Source organism: Saccostrea cucullata, unplaced genomic scaffold, assembly GCF_032062105.1.
Source record: "Saccostrea cucullata isolate Sc308-1 unplaced genomic scaffold, CSIRO_AGI_Scuc_v1 ctg2269, whole genome shotgun sequence".
Classification (NCBI taxonomy): domain Eukaryota; kingdom Metazoa; phylum Mollusca; class Bivalvia; order Ostreida; family Ostreidae; genus Saccostrea; species Saccostrea cuccullata.
In genome coordinates, this window is record NW_026936531.1 from 34,586 (window position 1) to 55,664 (window position 21,079).

Genomic DNA, 21,079 nt, shown 5'->3' on the forward strand with positions numbered 1-21,079 from the left:
ATATACTTTGACATTTAAGATGCATTCTCTAAGTATCCTATTTTGAATGTATCCTTTGGTGGGTTAAGTCACAGAAAGCTTTATTTTGTGAAGGTCTTGTTGTTGCTGAATTACTTGAGAGTTTACAAGAGGAAGTCAGAGCCCTCTAAGTATGAAGTACAGCACCACTCAGGAGAAAACAGGGACGATGTGAGTTATCTCAACTATTTCCTAGAAATCATCACTCTTGCATGTAAAAAAAAAAAAAAGTAATAAAAGAGATTGTTATGGCCTATTGCATTTGAAAAGAATTATAATTTTACCAAGCATTGAAAAGAGAATTTCAGACTTTAATTGATATGCAACTCAGGGAGTATGAGTTACTTAAAAAACAAAAATAATTTTTAGCTTCATATAATGGAGTGTTTACCCGCTGCCAGTAAAAATCGTCTTCCGTTTCATCCCCTGGTAAATGACGACCCCTGGAAAATCATCAGTAAGTTTTATTATTTTAAAAGACCAAGTACTGTGTTTTTATATTTTACATTATAAAGTACAGAGGTCTTAGCATAAGAGATATATTGCAGTGAAAAATACTATTAAATTTGTAGCACCTGAGTTGACCAAAGAGACCATAGCTACCTGGTTGAACATGGCACCACTTTTAAAGGTAAATAATAGAAATATATTATTAAGCTTGTATTCTAAGAGGAATCTTTATATACATGTACCTGTATATTTATTTCATTTGATTAGCTGAACGGAGACCAGTTTAGGCATACTCTTATGCTTGCATTCTGAGAGTTTTCCATACCGTAAATCTTGAAATTTTTACTGTAGATAAATTTTTAACAAATTTGCGCGTGCATTGCATTTGCAAAAATATTTTTCTTAAAAATAAATCAACATGTGAAGATTTTTTTTTCTGAGACCTGTCTTTTTTTAAGTCATTGAATATGCGTCGGTAAGCACTGGTCATTTATAAAAGAAACCTGTTTACACTATAGTCTACTATAACTACGAGTAATTACCCGTGCATGTAAATTGCCCTCATTATAGGCAATATCGTCCGATGATTGACAAGCACTGTGGCGGTATACCCCTTTTTAGCTCACCTGAGCCGAAGGCTCAAGTGAGCATTTCTGATCACATTTTGTCCGTCGTCCGTCCGTCCGTCTGTAAACTTTTCACATATTTGACTTCTTCTCAAGAACCACTTGGCCAATTTTGACCAAACTTGGTACAAAGCATCCTTGGGTGAAGGGGAATTAAAATTGTTAAAATGAAGGGCCAAGTTCCCTCACAAGGGGAGATAATCAAGAAAGACAAAAATAGGGTGGGGTCATTAAAAAATCTTCTTCTCAAGAACCACTGAGCCAGAAAAGCTGAAACTTATGTGGAAGCATCCTGGGGTAGTGTAGATTTTAAATTGTAAAAATCATGACCCCCGGGGGAAGGGCGGGGCCACAATGGGGAATCCAAGTTTTACATAGAAATATATGAGAAAAATCTTTGAAAATCTTCTTCTCAAGAACCACTGGGCCAGAAAAGCTGAAACTTATGTGGAAGCATTCTGGGGTAATGTAGATTCTAAATTGTGAAAAATCATGGCCCCTGGGGGTTGGGCGGGGCCACAATGGGGAATCAAAGTAACTTACATAGAAATATATAGAAAAAATCTTTGAAAATCTTCCTCTCAAGAACCACTGGGTTCAGAAAAGCTAAAACTTACGTGGAAGCATCCTGGGGTAGTGTAGATTCTTAATTGTTCAATCATGACCCCCAGGGGTAGGGCAGGGCCACAATGGGGAATCCAAGTTTTACATAGAAATATATAGGAAAAATCATTGAAAATTTTATACTCAAGAAGCACTGAGCCAGAAAAGCTGAAACTTATGTTGAAGCATCCTAGGGCAGTGTAGATTCTAAATTGTAAAAATCATGACCCCCGGGGGTAGGGCGGGGCCACAATGGGGAATCCAAGTTTTACATAGAGTTATATAGGAAAAATCTTTGAAAATCTTTTTCTCAAGAACTACGTGGCCAGAAAAGCTGAAACTTATGTGGAAGCATCCTGGGATAGTGTAGATTCTAAATTATTCTAATTATGACCCCCAGGGGTAGGGTGGGGCCACAGTGGGGAATCAGAGTTTTACAATGTTGAATCAAAGCATCCTATGGTAGTGTAGATTTCATATTGTTTAAATTATGATAAGTTGGGTAGGGTGGGGTCACAATATGTATTACAAGGGGGAAATCTGGTTAAGAACGGAATGGTCAAAGCTTCTCAGGTGAGCGATGTGGCCCATGGGCCTCTTGTTAATTATTTTAATCAATTTATTTGCCAATAAAGAGAGAACTGTCATTTTATCTAACCGTTTATCAACACGGGCGATAACTCAAACTCATTGCATTTACTAGAAAGTTCCAAATGTAAACGCGGCGCGTAAATTTTAGGTGAGAAAAAAACCAAACGTTGAGAAAATTAGTTATATTTTTTCTTCATTTGGATTATACTTTAGGTTAAAAGGCATACACAACCTCTAAAATGTTTGTTATACTTGATTTAGAAATTATTTTCAGTGCAATTCCTTTAGTATTTTTATCAAAATTGTTTCAGAGCGATTTTGCAATATCTTGCCACGTTGCGAGTAAATTGGTGGTATTCTAACTGGGCATATTATTTAAAACATAACCTGATATGAAAATCTTCAGTGATTTTTATTTTAGCACCAGTGACAATTCGCAAAAATTTGAAGCGTAAAAATAAATCAACAGCTTTTTGACCCAAATTCGCAAAAATAAATCGACGTAAAAATTTCCAGATTTATGGTATTTCATCTCTCTAAGGCAGTGTACATATACATGTATCTTATATAAAATTAATATTTTCATTTAATTAGCTGGACAGAGACCAGTTATTCCTGATGACTATCAGAAACATGGTACAGAGACACGTGGGGGTGGTGAAGAAATCGGGTCATCAGCCCGGAACTAACGCCGTGGACAAGGCCCAGTGGAACTGGGAAATGAAGGAAGCCAACACAGAACTTCTCAGTGACGTACAGGAGCTTCTGAAGCAGGTGTCTAACTGTGAAACGGCTATGGCCTGTGCTAAATGGATGGTAGCTGAGCTACCACTAGGTGAGTTAATAGACAATAAGCTGGGTAAGTGGTGTTATCAGCTATGGCCTGTGCTAAATGGATGGTAGCTGAGCTACCACTAGGTGAGTTGATAGACAATAAGCTGGGTAAGTGGTGTTATCAGCTATGGCCTGTGCTAAATGGATGGTAGCTGAGCTACCACTAGGTGAGTTCATAGACAATAAGCTGGGTAAGTGGTGTTATCAGCTATGGCCTGTGCTAAATGGATGGTAGCTGAGCTACCACTAGGTGAGTAGACAATAAGCTGGGTAAGTGGTGTTATCAGCTATGGCCTGTGCTAAATGGATGGTAGCTGAGCTACCACTAGGTGAGTTAATAGACAATAAGCTGGGTAAGTGGTGTTATCAGCTATGGCCTGTGCTAAATGGATGGTAGCTGAGCTACCACTAGGTGAGTTAATAGACAATAAGCTGGGTAAGTGGTGTTATCAGCTATGGCCTGTGCTAAATGGATGGTAGCTGAGCTACCACTAGGTGAGTTGATAGACAATTAGCAGAGTAAGTGGTGACAAACAGCTATGGCCTGTGTTAAATGGATGGTAGCTGAGCTACCACTAGACTAGTTGATAGACATTAAGCAAAGAAAGTGGGGATTGTATATTTTATATACATGTACATGTATGTAAGTAACTATAAACATAGATTTATACATTCTAATGCTTTTCTTTTGTTTTAGGAGCAGAAAAAGTTCTTGCTCTGGCTGGCTGTATGACATATGCAGAGCTTTGGTATAAATCAGTCCCTGATGATGTAAGAATACTACTGACAGTATCCATTCCTAGAAATCAGAATTCATTAAGAATGTATGAAAAATTTATACGATCTATTTGCGTAAAATTTGTAGAATCCAACCAAGGAAAAAGCCAAGGCAGCATACAAAAAGTTCTTGGGTGCCTATCAGCGTTTGGCAACAGAACAAATTCTGTTTGTAAACAAAGTGGGAGAGCCCGAGTTAGTACAGTTGGCGGGAAATCCTGTCAAACTGATCTCCAAACTGTACGAGCACCACAGCATTACACAGACAGACCCCTCCCTGCCTAGACCTGGTAACATATGTTGTAATTATACATAAAGGGGGGATACTGTTTTAACTTTGTGTGTCTGTCTAGTTGTGTGTCTGTCCATAACAAATTTTCATCAGTTTTCTAAGCAATTACTCATGACAAATGATAGAAATTTTAGCTTATTCTTTGTTTAGGAATGTCATTTTAAACAAATCTGATGTCAACTTCCTGTTTATACATGTATGTGCGACTGTCCATTCCAAATTTCCATTACAGTTTTCTCCGTAAATACTCAGCCTAAATGCTTGAAATATTAACTGCCTTCTGCTTTAGGGATGTCATATGGTGCTATTCATGAGAGCATCTATATTCACATCAGAGCCGGGGATATTACTTATGTGCATTGGCTTACAGACTTCTTGTTAAGATATTAATACATGTACAGCACTTAGATGACTAAGTTCAACTCAAGGGGATTTGCCAGTATTTGAAACTCAAAAATAAATGTACATTTAATTAAATTAATTCTTTATCATGTTTATGATAAAAATTAAAATTTCAAAAGAAACATCTGATGCATTTCTTATTGGAGTGAACATAAAATGAGAACAAATTCTGTAGATTTTTAAATTTGGATAGAAAAACCATATGTGAATGAATTAATAGTGCAATTTAAGCAGTGATGTTTTTGTTTTCTGTGAAGATATCCACAAGGTGGCTGAGGAGATAGCTAAAGTGACCCACACTGACCTACATAAGATGAGACTGACCCTCATCAATCAGTGGCTTCCTTCCTCCTCCTCAAAACTGACTGATGGAGAGTCCGTAAGTAAAGTCCAGGGATAATCAAACTACAATATAAAAATTCAAATAACTGACGGGACTCAGTAAATAAAGCTTCCTCAATATTATCACATTACAATATACAAATCTAAATAGCTGATGGAAAGTCTGTAATTAAATTTCAAGCAAGCCTTCTAAAGTATATAAACAATAATATAAAATTAAAATAACTGTCAGGGAGTCAGTAAGTGATAAAGGTCAGGAAAACCCTCTCCTAGAAGTAAAATTTATTGTAATTTTGAATACATCCTTTCAAGATTTTTTGTCTCCTCTTTAAAATGGTATTTTTACAAATATCTTAATATCTTGCTTTGTAAATTTTCCTATGAAATTGTCTGAAAAAGTGATATTTTCTGAAATAATTAAAATTTGTATTGGAAACATAATTGTTGATGGTAACTTTTACAGACTGTGACATTTAACTTTGAGAGTCTAAAGTTAGCAGAACAAAGTATGATGAATGATGCAGAAGATGAAATCATCAACTTAAAAAGGTGAGGACTTAATGGTATAACTCAAGTCAATGAAATAGAGCATGTTCTTTTGGTACATTCATATCTGGTGAACTCAGGCAGGATCTTTAAGTACTGAAAACTGAAGTTTTGTCTTTTTCCTTTGAACAGAGTCCTGTATCTTCTTCAGCAAGGATCAGCAGAGGAGAATGTTACGTTTCTCCTTAACTTTGTATTTGAGGTGAGTTTACCAAGTAGTTTTGATGGTAATTCATTTATAAAGCTGCAATGGTTTATTGTATTTTTAGGTCACCTGAGTAACTCAAGTGACCTATTGCTATCCGTTTTCGTCCGGCTTCGTGTGTTAACAATTGAACATTTTTAGCTTCTTCTCTGAAAGGTCCCCGCCCCCCTGGGGCCTGAGGGGTGGGGTCAAAACCATTAAAATTATTGCAATCTTTAAAAATCTTCTTCTTTACTCCTGGACATCAAGCAGGCAAACTCTTGGCATGAATGTAATGAGCATTGAGTCCTCTACCAAAATTGTGAAATTCATGGCCCCAGGGTCAGGGGTTCTAGTGCTAGGACGGGGCTATATAGATTATATAGTGAAAATGCATTAATCTTTGAAAATCTTCTTCTCTGCTCTTCTTCTCTGCTCCTGGGTATTAAATAAACTAACCAAGCACATAGTTATGATAAGCAAGAGTGCCTTTACCAAAATTGTGAATTTTATGACCCCCGGGTCAGGGGTTCTGATGTTAGGGCGGGGCTCTATTGATTATATAGTGAAAATGCATTTACAGTGGAGCCTCATTTATCCGGACGCTTTGGTTCCCAGTCAATTTGTCCGGATATGTGAAGCATCCGGATATCTGAATCACCAGTTAAACAAGACAGAATAACATTTTAAAATTTCGTTCCGATGGAAAATCGTCCGGATACTGAAGCATCCAGATATCTGGCTTCCGGATATCTGAAGGTCCACTGTATTCTTTGAAAATCTTCTTCTCTACTTCTGGGTATTAGATAAACTAACTAAGTACATAGTTATGTTGATCAAGAGTGCCTTTTTCAGAATTGTGAATTTTGTGGCCCAAGGGTCAGGGGTTCTAGTGCTAGGGCGGGGCTATATAGATTATATAGTGAAAATGCATTAATTCTTTGAAAATCTTCTTCTCTGCTCCTGGGTATTAAATAAACTCTCCAAGCACATGGTTATGATGAGCAAGAGTGCCTCTTCCAAAATTGTGAATTTTATGACCCCAGGGTCAGGGGTTCTGGTGTTAGGGCGGGGCTCTATTGGTTTTATAGTGAAAATGCATTTATTCTTTGAAAATCTTTCCTTTGCTCCTGGGTTTCATGCCAATGATCCAAGTATATATATTTATGATGAAGAAAGTTGCATCTAGCAAATGTTTTTTTTATATGCCCCCCCCCCCTGGGTCGACCATTTTATGATAAAATTTGCACAATTTTGAAATATGTGGCCCCAGGTTCAGTGGTTCCTTTGGGATGAGGTGCACAACTGGTTATAAAGTGGGAGTGCATTTTCTCTTATGTTACTCTGATCTTCTTCTGGATATTACGTATTACAAATAGAGTAAGCATGCTAAGTCTTTAATTATGATAAGCAGTGGTGCCTCTTTCAAAATTGTGAATTGTGAATTTCATGGCCTCTGGTTTAAAACACGAACCAAATTTGATTGTTTGAAAGTTGTTGCACAATACTCAGGTGACCTATAAGGCCCGTGGGTCTCTTGTTTAATTTAGTGGCGATTCTTCACCAAAATAGAGAATTTGTTCAACTTTGCTTGACTTAAGGGACTCTGACCTTCAGTCAGGAAGGACAACTCTTTAATTTATAATTTTATTCAAAAAGTCTTTAAATGAAGCTTGGAAATTAAATCTTTTCATGCAACAATTTTCATCATATGCCCATCATTGTGCTTCAAGGTTCTTTGATCTTCTCAGAAAGACCTAATTAAAAGTAGAAATTTTTATCCAGAAAAAACAATTTTTGATACCAATGTTTATTAACATGATATGAAATTAGAAGTGATTTATGGAGCTTTGCAAAGAACCTTGAAGCACATTGAGAGGCATATAATGAAAATTGTTGCATGAAAAGATTTAATTTTCAAGCTTCATTTAAAGACTTTTTGAATTAAATTATAAATTACAGAGTTGTCCTTCCTGGCTGAGGGTCGGAGTCCCTTAAAAAAAGCAATACAGTAATAAAGACATTTTGTAGATGACTTTTTTAGCTCACCTGAGCCGAAGGCTCAAGTGAGCTTTTCTGATCACATTTTGTCCGTCGTCCGTCCGTCCGTCTAGCTGTCTGTCCGTAAACTTTTCACATTTTCAACTTCTTCTCAAGAAACAATGGGCCAATTTTAACCAAACTTGGTACAAAGCATCCTTAGGGGAAGGGAAATTTAAATTGTAAAAATGAAGGGCTAAGTTCCGTTACAAGGGGAGATAATCAAGAAAAGACAAAAATTGGGTGGGGTCATTAAAAAATCTTCTTCTCCAGAACCACTGGGCCAGAAAAGCTGAAACTTATGTGGAAGCATCCTGGGGTAGTCAAAATTCTAAATTATTAGAACCATGACCCCCAGGGGTAGGGCGTGGCCACAATAGGGAATTCAAGTTTTACATAGAAATGTGATCCCGTGGGGATCCGGGTTAGAATAGGTCCTCAGTACCCCCTTGCTTGTCGTAAAAGGCGACTAAATGGGGCGGTCCTTCGGATGAGACCTTATAAACCGAGGCCCCGTGTCACAGCAGGTGTGGCACGATAAAGATCCCTCCCTGCTCAAAGGCCTTAAGTGCCGAGCATAGGCCTAAATTTGCAGCCCTTCACCGGCAATGGTGACGTCTCCATATCAGTGAAATATTCTGGAGAGAGACGTTAAACAGTATACATACATAGAAATGTGTAGAACAAATCTTTAAAAATCTTCTTCTCAAGAACCACTGGGCCAGGAAAGCTGAAACTTATGTAGAAGCATCCTTGGGTAGTGTAGGTATTAAATTGTTAAAATCATGACCCCGGGGGTTGGGCGTGGCCACAGTAGGGAATTCAAGTTTTACATAGAAATGTATGGAACAAATCTTTAAAAATCTTCTCAAGAACCACTGGGCCAGGAAAGCTGAAACTTATGTGGAAACATCCTTGGGTAGTGTAGATATTAAATTGTTAAAATCATGACCCCCGGGGGTAGGGCGTGGCCACAATAGGGAATTCAAGTTTTACATAGAAATGTGTAGAACAAATCTTTAAAAATCTTCTTCTCAAGAACCACTGGGCCAGGAAAGCTGAAACTGATGTGGAAGCACCCTGGGGTAGTGTAGATTGTAAATTGTTCAAATCATGACCCCCCGGGGTAGGGCGGGCCATATTAGGGAATACAAGTTTTACATAGAAATGTATAAAACAAATCTTTAAAAATCTTCTTCTCAAGAACCACTGGGCCAGGAAAGCTGAAATTTATGTGTAAGCATCCTGGCGTAGAGTAGATATTTAATTGTTAAAATCATAACCCCCAGGGGTAGGGCGGGGCCACAATAGGGAATCCAAGTTTTACATAGATATATTTAGGAAAAATCTTTTAAGAATCTTTTTCTCAAAAACCACCTGGCCAGGAAAGCTGAAACTTATGTGAAAGCATCCTTGCTAGTGTAGATTCTAAAGTATTAAAATCATGAAAGGGGAGGGGGGAGGGGGGCATGATAGGTATAGCAAGAGGGGAAATGGGTAAAGAACTTCATCACCCAAGTTACTCAGATGAGCGATGTGGCCCATGGGCCTCTTGTTTTTATTAGCTCACCTGAGCTGAAAGCTCAAGTGAGCTTTTCTGATCACATTTTGTCCGGCGTCCGTCTGTCTGTCTGTCTAGCTGTCTGTCTGTCCGTCTGTCTGTAAACTTTTCACATTTTCGACTTCTTCTCAAGAACCGTTGGGCCAATTTCAACCAAACTTGCCACAAAGTATCCTTCGGTAAAGGGGATTCAGGTTTGTTCAAATGAAAGGCCACGCCCTCATTCAAGGGAAATAATTGGGAATTAAAGAAAATTTGGTGGCATATTTAAAAAATCTTCTTCTCAAGAACCACTGTGCCAGGAAAGATGAAACTTATGGGAAAACATCCTCAGGTAGTGTAGATTCAAGTTTGTTCAAATCATGACCCCCGGGGGTAGGGCAGGGCCAAAATGGCCGACCAAAGTTTTATATAGAAATACATAGGAAAAATCTTGAAAAATCTTCTTCTCAAGAATGACAAAGCCATAATTCATCATATTTATATGGAAGCATGCTCAGGTAGTGTAGATTCAAGTTTGTTCAAATCATGACCCCCGGGGTAGGGCGGGGCCAAAATGGCCGACCAAAGTTTTACATAGAAATATATAGGAAAATTCTTTAAAAATCTTCTTCTCAAGAATGACAAAGCCATAATTCATCAAATTTATATGGAAGCATGCTCAGGTAGTGTAGATTCAAGTTTGTTCAAATCATGACCCCCAGGGGTAGGGCGGGGCCAAAATGGCCGACCAAAGTTTAACATAGAAATATATAGGAAAATTCTTTAAAAATCTTCTTCTCAAGAATGACAAAGCCATAATTCATCATATTTATATGGAAGCATGCTCAGGTAGTGTAGATTCAAATTTGTTCAAATCATGACCCCCGGGGGTTGGACAGGGCCAAAATGGCTTATCAAAGTTTTACATAGAAATATATAGGAAAATTCTTTAAAAATCTTCTTCTCAAGAATGACAAAGCCATAATTCATCATATTTATATGGAAGCATGCTCAGGTAGTGTAGATTCAAGTTTGTTCAAATCATGACCCCCGGGGGTAGGGCGGGGCCAATATGGCCGACCAAAGTTTTACATAAAAATATATAGAAAAATTCTTTAAAAATCTTCTTCTCAAGAATGACAAAGCCATAATTCATCATATTTATATGGAAGCATGCTCAGGTAGTGTAGATTCAAGTTTGTTCAAATCATGACCCCCGGGGGTAGGGCGGGGCCAATATAGCCGACCAAAGTTTTATATAGAAAAATAAAGGAAAATTCTTTAAAAATCTTCTTCTCAAGAATGACAAAGCCATAATTCATCATATTTATATGGAAGCATGCTCAGATAGTTTAGATTCAAGTTTGTTCAAATCATGACCCCCGGGGTAGGACGAGGCCAAAATGGCCGACCAAAGTTTAACATAGCAATATATAGGAAAATTCTTTAAAAATCTTCTTCTCAAGAATGTTAAAGCCATAATTCATCATATCTTTATGGAAGCATGTTCAGGTAGTGTAGATTCAATTTTTTTCAAATCATGACCCCAAGGGGTAGGGCAGGGTCAAAATGGCCGACCAAAGTTTTTAAAGATATATATTGGAAAATTCTTTAACAATCATTTTCTAAAAAATAGCAAATCCATGATTGGTCATGGGACTACTTTTGGATTTAAACTTTACAATAAAAAGCTATTTTGTACTTTTTCCTACCCTTAGTGCTCAGGTGAGCGATGTGGCCCATGGGCCTCTTGTTCTACATGTAGTGTACAGGTAGAATTTTATTTAGGCAAAATTATATTCCATAGAATGCTATCCAAACCTCTTTTTAGCTCACCTGAGCCGAAGTTTGTTCAAATCATGACCCCCGGGGTAGGGCGAGGCCAAAATGGCCGACCAAAGTTTAACATAGCAATATATAGGAATATTCTTTAAAAATCTTCTTCTCAAGAATGTTAAAGCCATAATTCATCATATCTATATGGAAGCATGTTCAGGTAGTGTAGATTCAATTTTTTTCAAATCATGACCCCAAGGGGTAGGGCAGGGTCAAAATGGCTGACCAAAGTTTTTAAAGATATATATTGGAAAATTCTTTAACAATCATTTTCTAAAAAATAGCAAATCCATGATTGGTCATGGGACTACTTTTGGATTTAAACTTTACAATAAAAAGCTATTTTGTACTTTTTCCTACCCTTAGTGCTCAGGTGAGCGATGTGGCCCATGGGCCTCTTGTTCTACATGTAGTGTACAGGTAGAATTTTATTTAGGCAAAATTATATTCCATAGAATGCTATCCAAATCTCTTTTTAGCTCACCTGAGCCGAAGGCTCAAGTGAGCTTTTCTGATCACATTTTGTCCGTCGTCCGTCCGTCAGTCCAGCTGTCCGTCTGTCCGTCTGTAAACTTTTCACATTTTCGACTTCTTCTCAAGAACCACTGGGCCAATTTTGACCAAACTTGGTACAAAGCATCCTTGGGTGAAGGGAAATTTAAATTGTTAAAATGAAGGGACATATCCCCTGGCAAGGGGAGTTAATCAAGAAAAGACAAAAATAGGGTTGGGTAATTAAAAAAACTTCTTCTCAAGAACCACTGGGCCAGTAAAGCTGAAACTTATGTGGAAGCATCCTGGTATAATGTAGATTCTAAATTGATCAAATCATGACACCCGGGGGAAGGGCGGGGCCAAAATGGGGAATCAAAGTTTTATATAGAAATATATAGGAAAAATCTTTGAAAATCTTCTTCTCAAGAACCATTGGGCCAGTAAAGCTGAAACTTATGTGGAAGCATCCTGGGGTAGTGTAAATTCTAAATTGTACAAATCATGACCCCCGGGGGAAGGGCGGGGCCACAATGGGGAATCAAAGTTTTATATAGAAATATATAGGAAAAACCTTTGAAAATCTTCTTCTCAAGAACCACTGGGCCAGTAAAGCTGAAACTTGTATGGAAGCATCCTAGGGTAGTGTAGATTCTAAATTGTTCAAATCATGACCCCCGTGGGAAGGGCGGGGCCACAATGGGGAATCAAAATTTTATATAGAAATATATAGGAAAAATCTTTGAAAATCTTCTTCTCAAGAACCACTGGGCCAGTAAAGCTGAAACTTATGTTGAAGCATCTTGATATAATGTAGATTCTAAATTGTTCACATCATGACCCCCCAGGGGAAGGGCGGGGCCACAATGGGAAATCAAAGTTTTATATAGAAATATGTAGGAAAAATCTTTGAAAATCTTCTCCTCAAGAACCACTGGGCCAGAAAAACTGAAACTTATGTGGAAGCATCCTGGTATAACATAGATTCTAAATTGTTCAAATCATGACCCCTGGGGGAAGGGCGGGGCCACAATGGGGAATAAAATTTTTATATTGAAATATATAGGAAAAATCTGTGAAAATCTTCTTCTCAAGAACCACTTGGCCAGAAAAAGTGAAGCTTATGTGGAAGCATTCTGGGGTAGTGTTAATTCTAAATTATAGGAATCATGACCCCCCGGGGAAGGGCGGTGCCATTATAGGGAATCAAAGTTTTACATAGAAATATATTGGAAAAATCTTTGAAAATCTTCTTCTCAGGAACCACTGGGCCAAAAAAGCTGAAACATATTTGCCCATGGAAGGATCATGGGGTTGTTTAGATTTCAAAATGTCTAAATTGTGATCAGTGGGGTAGGGTGGGGATGCCTTATGTATAGCAAGGGGGAAATCTGATAAAGAACAGAATGGTCAAAGCTTCTCAGGTGAGCAATGTGGCCCATGGGCCTCTTGTTAGGATTTTGAAGTCAAGACATTTTATATAAACCTAATCTTATTTGTATCCTTTATCCTAGAATCAGAATACAGGAGAAATGACTTCAGTCACCAACATGTGTAAGATGCGAGCCTTACATTGCTTGCTGGAATTACGCCAAGACGAGATTGTCCAGAAAATGTGCGGTCGTAGTATTGAGGACTTAAGGTAGGAAATTCATAACTTGTTTCATGAAGAATTTAATTTTGACTGTGAATGCTAAATGGATCTTTACTTTTTAAAAAAAATTGTATGTAGTGTGTATTGGCTTTATTTTGAATTCTTTATTGTTTTTCTTCAAGGTATTTTCTCTAAATGCATGCATCTCCATATTGTTTATCCAGGAGCCTGTTGAAGACAACCAGTTACCTGATAGCCCTGGAGAAGCTCCACATACTGCACTCCGTGGAGACGTTTGAATCCTCCAATAAGGAGGGGCTGATCAAGGGAATCTGGAGAAACCACAGTCATCAGAAATCTGTAAGTCATTTACCACAGTCATCAGAAATCTGTAATCATTACCACAGTCATCAGAAATCTGTAAGTCATTAACCACAGTCACCAGAAATCTGTAAGTCATACAATCTGTAAGTCACTGATCAAAGATAGAACCACGGTTATCAGAAATCTGTAAGTCATCGGAAATCTGAAAGTCACTGATCAAAGATAGAACCACAGCCATCAAAAGTCTGTAAGTCACTGATCAAAGATAGAACCACAGTCACCAGAAATCTGCAAGTCATTAACCACAGTCATCAGAAATCTATAAGTCACTAACCACAGTCATCAGAAATCTGTAAGTCATTAACCACAGCCATCAGAAATCTGTAAGTCATTAACCACAGCCATCAGAAATCTGTAAGTCATTAACCACAGCCATCAGAAATCTGTAAGTCATTAACAACAGTCATCAGAAATCTGTAAGTCATTAACCACAGCCATCAGAATTCTGTAAGTCACTAACCACAGTCATCAGAAATCTGTAAGTCATTAACAACAGTCATCAGAAATCTGTAAGTCATTAACCACAATTATCAGAAATCTGTAAGTCACTGATCAAAGATATAACCACATTCACCAGAATTCTGTAAGTCACTGATCAAAGATAGACCCACAGTCATCAAAAGTCTGTAAGTCACTGATCAAAGGTAGAACCACAGTCACCAGAAATCTGTAAGTCACTGATCAAAGGTAGAACCACAGTCACCAGAAATCTATAAGTCACTGATCAAAGGTAGAACCACTGTCATCAGAAATCTGTAAGTCTGTAAGTCACTGATCAAAGTCATAAGAAATCTGTAAGTTACTGATCAAAGGCAGACACACAGCCATCCGAAATCTGTAAGTCACTGATCAAAGATAGAACCACAGTCACCAGAAATCTGTAAGTCACTGATCAAAGGTAGAACCACAGTCACCAGAAATCTGTAAGTCACTGATCAAATGTGGAACCACAGTCACCAGAAATCTATAAGTCACTGATCAAAGGTAGAACCACAGTCACCAGAAATCTGTAAGTCACTGATCAAAGATAGAACCACAGTCACCAGAAATCTGTAAGTCACTGATCAAAGATAGAACAACAGTCACCAGAAATCTGTAAGTCATTAACCACAGTCATCAGAAATCTGTAAGTCATTAACCACAGGTATCAGAAATCTGTAAGTCATGCAATCTGTAAGTCACTGATCAAAGATAGAACCACAGTCACCAGAAATCTGTAAGTCATACAATCTGTAAGTCATTCAAATTGGTCAAAGGAGACATCACAGTCATCAAAACCGCTAAGGATTTTTACTCAAAGAATATTGCTATAACTTTAAATGAGAAAAAATATGTCTTTCTGCATTATGTGTCATTTTAGGCCTGTATGCTGGTAGCTGCCCTGTGCCTTGATTACAAAATTTATGATGTTCAGATTTGGAATGGAGTTTTACAACAGCTTGTTCACTTTGGTTTGGTATGGATTTTGTGTCAACTTAATTTTACATATGAAGATTCAAATCAAAACATATATTTCATCAAAAGGTCTAGAGTTTCAGGTATCTCTTAAGTACAACATTAGTATTTGTATTATGTGTAGGTATACAGATGTTTTCTTTTTCAGATGGATCAGCTGGAGTATGTGTTGGGAAGACTGAATGCAGCACCAGAAGTCTGGCAGACTCCTATGTTCTCCACAGCTTGGCAAACCCTGGTCGTCACACCACTTACAAAAGGTTACTTATTTGTACACCTCATAAACAGTCAGATATAAAAACTTGAAAGTAATTTGTTCTATTCAGTAAAACATTTACTCTGTGGCTTATAATTGGATTTACATATTGCTTTTGTTTCTTTCAGTGGTTGCCCCATTAACAGAGGAGCAATTAGACACATGTGTTCACATCTTCAATTTGATAATCAGGTAATTTTTTTTCAAAAATACCCTATACTCTGTGTATGACAAATAGCATGTTATTATAAGACTCCCTTTCCAACAGGTGCCCAGTGCTGAGTGACACTAACATTGTATCATTGGTGAGACAGCAGTACCTGAAGTTAGAGCTCCCTCTGTGTGCATTGGCTTGTGTATTAATGTCAGACAACTCTGTACAGGAAAGACAGGTAAACATGAAAACATACACACAGTTATAGAGAGACAGGTAAACATGAAAACATACACTCAGTTATAGAGAGACAGGTAAACATGAAAACATACACTCAGTTATAGAGAGACAGGTAAACATGAAAACATACACACAGATATAGAGAGACAGGTAAACATGAAAACATACACACAGTTATAGAGAGACAGGTAAACATGAAAACATACACACAGTTATAGAGACAGGTAAACATGAAAACATACACACAGTTATAGAGACAGGTAAACATGAAAACATACACACAGTTATAGAGAGACAGGTAAACATGAAAACATACACACAGTTATAGAGAGACAGGTAAACACGAAAACATACACACAGTTATAGAGAGACAGGTAAACACGAAAACATACACACAGTTATAGAGGCAGGTAAACATGAAAACATACACACAGTTATAGAGACAGGTAAACATGAAAACATACACACAGTTATAGAGAGACAGGTAAACATGAAAACATACACACAGTTATAGAGAGACAGGTAAACATGAAAACATACACACAGTTATAGAGAGACAGGTAAACATGAAAACATACACACAGTTATAGAGAGACAGGTAAACATGAAAACACACACACAGTTATAGAGAGACAGGTAAACATGAAAACATACACACAGTTATAGAAAGACAGGTAAACCTGAAGTTAGAGCTCCCTCTGTGTGCATTAGCTAGGGTGTTAATGTTAGATAACTCCCTACAGGAACGACAGGTAACCAAAGTAAAGAGCACAATAAAGGTTACAAGAATTTAAACAGAAAAATTTCTATACTGTAATAATAACAAAATACTGTATACAGGGTTATTTGCGCTCTCTCACACGGTAAAACAAATTTGCCTGTTTTAGATTTGCCCAATTGTAGTTTTTTTTAAAGAAATTATACTGATTTTTTTTATTCGCCCAGTTTTAAATTCGCCCTAATGAGGGTAGGGCGAAAAGAGCGAAAATAAAACGGGGGCAAAAATTTTCCTGTATATAGTAGCCTGAAATAATGCTGATAATTTTGACATTCAAATTTTAGGATATTTTAAGTCGGCACAGACTGGGTTTACTTAAAGACCGTGATCGATTGATGAAACATGGAATGATGGCTGTGGAAATCAAAAAGGTCAGGCTAAACATCTTACATTTATCTGAAGTGTTTAAGGCATAACTGTCAATTTTTTTGGTTTAATGACAATGATCAATCAATTTCTTGCATGCTAAAATTATCAAGCAAGCAATTTGATTTATCATCAGCATGAAACCAAAAAATCTGACAATTAATATTTCTTACATTATCCAGGTCCTCTAAGCCCCTTCTTCTGTTAATCTTTTGTCATGTCCGACATATGATTTTAACCATGCTTATCAATGAAGCAGTGCATTTATGTAGAAATAAAGTACTTAGTTTAATCTCAAACAAAGACATTGATAAATGTAAATCATGACATCAATGTATTCCACTGACTGTCTTGCTTACTGTTCACAATAAAGAGTTTCTTTTTAGGTGGAGGAAGCAGTATTTCTCTACCTCCTTGACACAGAAGATTTCCAAGAAATCTCTGAATCCCCTTTATCCAAGTCCTTCTTTAAGTTTGCTGTAGAACATAACAACATCGATGGTATTCTTCAGTTTGCTGTCAGACATCAAAAGTGAGTGGAAAATGAATTTGATATGACCATTTGATACATGAATATTATCAAAATACTTGCAATAAAGTATGTGATTTATGTACAATGCTTAATTTCTCAAGTCACATGACCTACTCAATCTCGACCAGCATTACCAATACATGTAGTTAAAACCTGGCATCTCAGACTTGGTAACTGTTTCAATTTTCATTATTAGGTCACCTGAGTAAACTCAGGTGACCTATTGCTATCTGTTTTCGTCCGTCGTCGTGCGTCGTGCGTTGTGCGTTAACATTTGAACATTTTCAGCTTCTTCTCTACAACCACTGAACCAATTTCAACCAAATTTGGCATAAAGCATCTATGGGTGAAGGGGAACAAAAATTGTGAATTTCATGATCCCTGCCCCCCTGGGGCCTGTGGGGTGGGGCCAAAACCACTAAAATTAGTGCAATCTTTAAAAATCTTCTTCTTTACTCCTGGACATCAAGCAGTCAAACTGTTTGCATGATTGTAATCAGCAATGAGTCCTCTACCAAAATTGTGAAATTCATGGCCCTGGGGTCAGGGGTTCTAGTGCTAGGGCGGGGCTAAATAAGTAGGTAGTGAAAATGCATTATTTCTTTGAAAATCTTCTTCTCTGCTCCTGGGTATTAAATAAACCAACTAAGTACATAGTTAAGATAAACAAGAGTGCCTCTACCAAAATTGTGAATTTTATGGCCCCAGGGTCAGGGGTTCTGGTGTTAGGGCGGGGCTCTATTGATTATATAGTGAAAATACATGAATTCTTTAAAAATCTTCTTCTCTGCTTCTGGGTATTAAATAAACTAACTAAGTACATAGTTATGATGAGCAAGAGTGCCTCTACCATAATTGTGAATTTTATGGCCCCAGGGTCAGGGGTTCTGGTGTTAGGGCGGGGCTCTATTGATTATATAGTGAAAATACATGAATTCTTTAAAAATCTTCTTCTCTGCTCCTGTGTATTAAATAAACTAACTAAGTACATAGTTATGATGAGCAAGAGTGCCTCTACCATAATTGTGAATTTTATGGCCCCAGGGTCAGGGGTTCTGGTGTTAGGGCGGGGCTCTATTGATTATATAGTGAAAATACATGAATTCTTTAAAAATCTTCTTCTCTGCTCCTGGGTATTAAATAAACTAACTAAGTACATAGTAAACTAACTAAGTACATAGTTATAATGAGCAAGAGTGCCTCTACCAAAATTGTGAATTTTATGGCCCCAGGGTCAGGGGTTCTGGTGTTAGGGCGGGGCTCTATTGATTATATAGTGAAAATACATGAATTCTTTGAAAATCTTCTTCTCTGCTCCTGGGTATTAAATAAACTAACTAAGTACATAGTTATGATGAGCAAGAGTGCCTCTACCAAAATTGTGAATTTTATGGCCCCAGGGTTAGGGGTTCTGGTGTTAAGGCAGGGCTCTATTGATTATATAGTGAAAATACATTAAATCTTTGAAAATTTTCTTCTCTGCTCCAGGGTATTCAGCAGATGAACTACCAATATAGTTATGATGGACAAGGGCCCATATCTTCCACAATTGTGAATTTCAAGGCCCCAGGGTCAGGGGTACCATAGAGGGGGGGGGTTGTACTTATATACTGAAAATGAATGAATGGTTTGAAATCTGCTCCTTGGTATTAATCAAATATCAAGGCCTAAGGGTCAGGGGTTCATGTATGGTAGGGGCACTACTGATTATTGCTGAATATTACTGATTAGTTGAAATGCATTTTGTGTTCCCTTACCCTGCGTATGGGTATTAAGTAAACAAACTAAGCAACTGCTAAGTGTATTGTTATGATGATCAATGGTGCCTCTTTCAAAATTGTGAATGCCATAGCATCTTGCTTAAAACATGAATCAAATTCAATCACTGGAAAGTTGTTGCATAATGCTCAGGTGACCTATAAGGCCCATGGGCCTCTTGTTTTAAAATTCTTTTAAAGTTTATAAAAGATTCAAGTAATGCCAGTGAACATTTACTAGATCTATTAGATCTATTGCTGATTTCTAAAAATAGATTTTGTTTGAGTCACCTGGGTGCTTGTTGTGTCAAAGATAACGAGCCTTAATAAGCATATTAGATGCTGAGTTCTGAATGGAATTGTATTTTACTTTCAGAATAAAAGAAGCAGCCTCCTTATTGGGGATGTTGTGTTCCCGGAATGCTCTCCTGACTAAAAGACTGGAATCCTGCAGGAGTGACTCTATATTTATGCTTAAGGTACAATACCTAAATATAGATCATAATTCTATATTTATGCTCAAGGTTTCATAGAATTGAAATTACGGTTCTCAGGCTCATGTACATACGTTTTGAGGTAGCTGCATTCCAAATTTTCTAGATAAAATAAAAAGTTGGTAATGCAGAGACCAATTCGGAAAAAAATCCATTCTCTCTTTTTCATAGTTCAGTACTCGTACTCGAATATCGCTTCCAGGAGCTATTTGCAGAGACTTGGCTATACTTCGTTTAAAATTACATGTGAAGATAAGCCATGGAAAGTTTATCATAAACAATCAATTTTTATCTTTATTGTACATGTATAGAAAATTTGGATATTAAAAAAAATGATTTTAAAACATGCTTTATCTACTTTATCTCAAATAAATGTTTTTAAAAAATGCCCCCTCCTGCTTGCATCTGTTTTGGAGAAAATTTGCCTGAGAACCACAAAATGAAATTTATGAGCACAGCTAAGATAAAATATCAAGTACAAAATTTCCTCTTTGAACTAAAACTAGAGTGAAAGTACCACGGCGTATTCGTGCCATTTTAACAATGTAGAATTTTTTTATAAATCGTTTGTACAATTTAATAATTTGATAAGTTCAATTTAGTAAATCATTTGTACAATTTGATAAATCGTTTGTACAATATGTTTGTTATACAAACGATTTATTAAATCGATTTTTTAAATCATATAAACAATTTTTTAAATCGTACAAATGATTTATTGAATCATACAAACGTTTTATTAAATCGTACAATGAAATTGTACAAACAATTTCTTAAATTGTACAAACAATTCATTAAATCGTACAAACGATTTAAAAAAAAATTTCTACATTGTTAAAATGGCACGAATATGCCATGGTATGAAAGTGTATTTTAGATGTTTATATTTTAAATTGATATACTATTGCATTAAATCTTTACCACGATATATAATACTGTTTCTCACATATTAATTCCTTTCAAAAGTTTGACTACAAAATATTTTTTTCCCCCAGAAATATTTGGAACTACAAGGACATCAGGAGGTGAGCGAAATGATTTAGAAACTTTGGAAAATTTCATCTAGAGGGAAAACTCAACAAGTCGAAAAATGTGTTCATTTCTGTTAAAATCTGTCAAATTATTACAGATTTAACATAAAAACAAGGGGAAACAAAGTCTGGGCAAAATATCTGTGGAATAAAAGTAGTGATACTACCTGAACAGTAACATACATTATTTGTAGATGAAATTTCAGTGATTTAAATGACAAAGTGGGTGAAATTGAAATCTTGACATATATATACTAGAATGTAATTAATTAACACACTGTTGTGTCTAATGCGGTTTATAATTTTATTATCATTTAAATGATTTATTTATGCCATCAAACATGTATTTATATTAACATGGAAAACTGCATGGATAAAATTTGGATAAAACAATGAAAAACACTTGTTATTCTTTTTTTTTATTTGCATAACAAAGAAGACAATGTACATGTGATTTAACTT

The 21,079-nt window shown here is 36.7% G+C and overlaps 1 protein-coding gene across 1 annotated transcript in view; it reads left to right on the forward strand.

Moving 5' to 3' along the window:
- The window catches only part of LOC134245772 (kinetochore-associated protein 1-like), a gene marked incomplete at its 5' end in the record, with an annotated part of 54,833 nt that extends 34,100 nt beyond the window's left edge, over positions 1–20,733 (forward strand). The window contains 19 exons of the mRNA XM_062728026.1: positions 94–189; positions 388–475; positions 591–649; positions 2,883–3,123; positions 3,820–3,893; positions 3,988–4,189; positions 4,851–4,972; positions 5,399–5,484; positions 5,614–5,683; positions 13,091–13,218; positions 13,395–13,530; positions 14,915–15,010; positions 15,158–15,269; positions 15,394–15,457; positions 15,534–15,657; positions 16,722–16,808; positions 17,190–17,335; positions 19,469–19,571; positions 20,582–20,733. Coding sequence (XP_062584010.1) covers positions 94–189; positions 388–475; positions 591–649; positions 2,883–3,123; positions 3,820–3,893; positions 3,988–4,189; positions 4,851–4,972; positions 5,399–5,484; positions 5,614–5,683; positions 13,091–13,218; positions 13,395–13,530; positions 14,915–15,010; positions 15,158–15,269; positions 15,394–15,457; positions 15,534–15,657; positions 16,722–16,808; positions 17,190–17,335; positions 19,469–19,571; positions 20,582–20,629 — 2,082 coding nt within the window. The remainder of the gene's footprint in view (positions 1–93; positions 190–387; positions 476–590; positions 650–2,882; positions 3,124–3,819; positions 3,894–3,987; positions 4,190–4,850; positions 4,973–5,398; positions 5,485–5,613; positions 5,684–13,090; positions 13,219–13,394; positions 13,531–14,914; positions 15,011–15,157; positions 15,270–15,393; positions 15,458–15,533; positions 15,658–16,721; positions 16,809–17,189; positions 17,336–19,468; positions 19,572–20,581) is intronic.
- Positions 20,734–21,079: the final 346 nt, after the last annotated feature.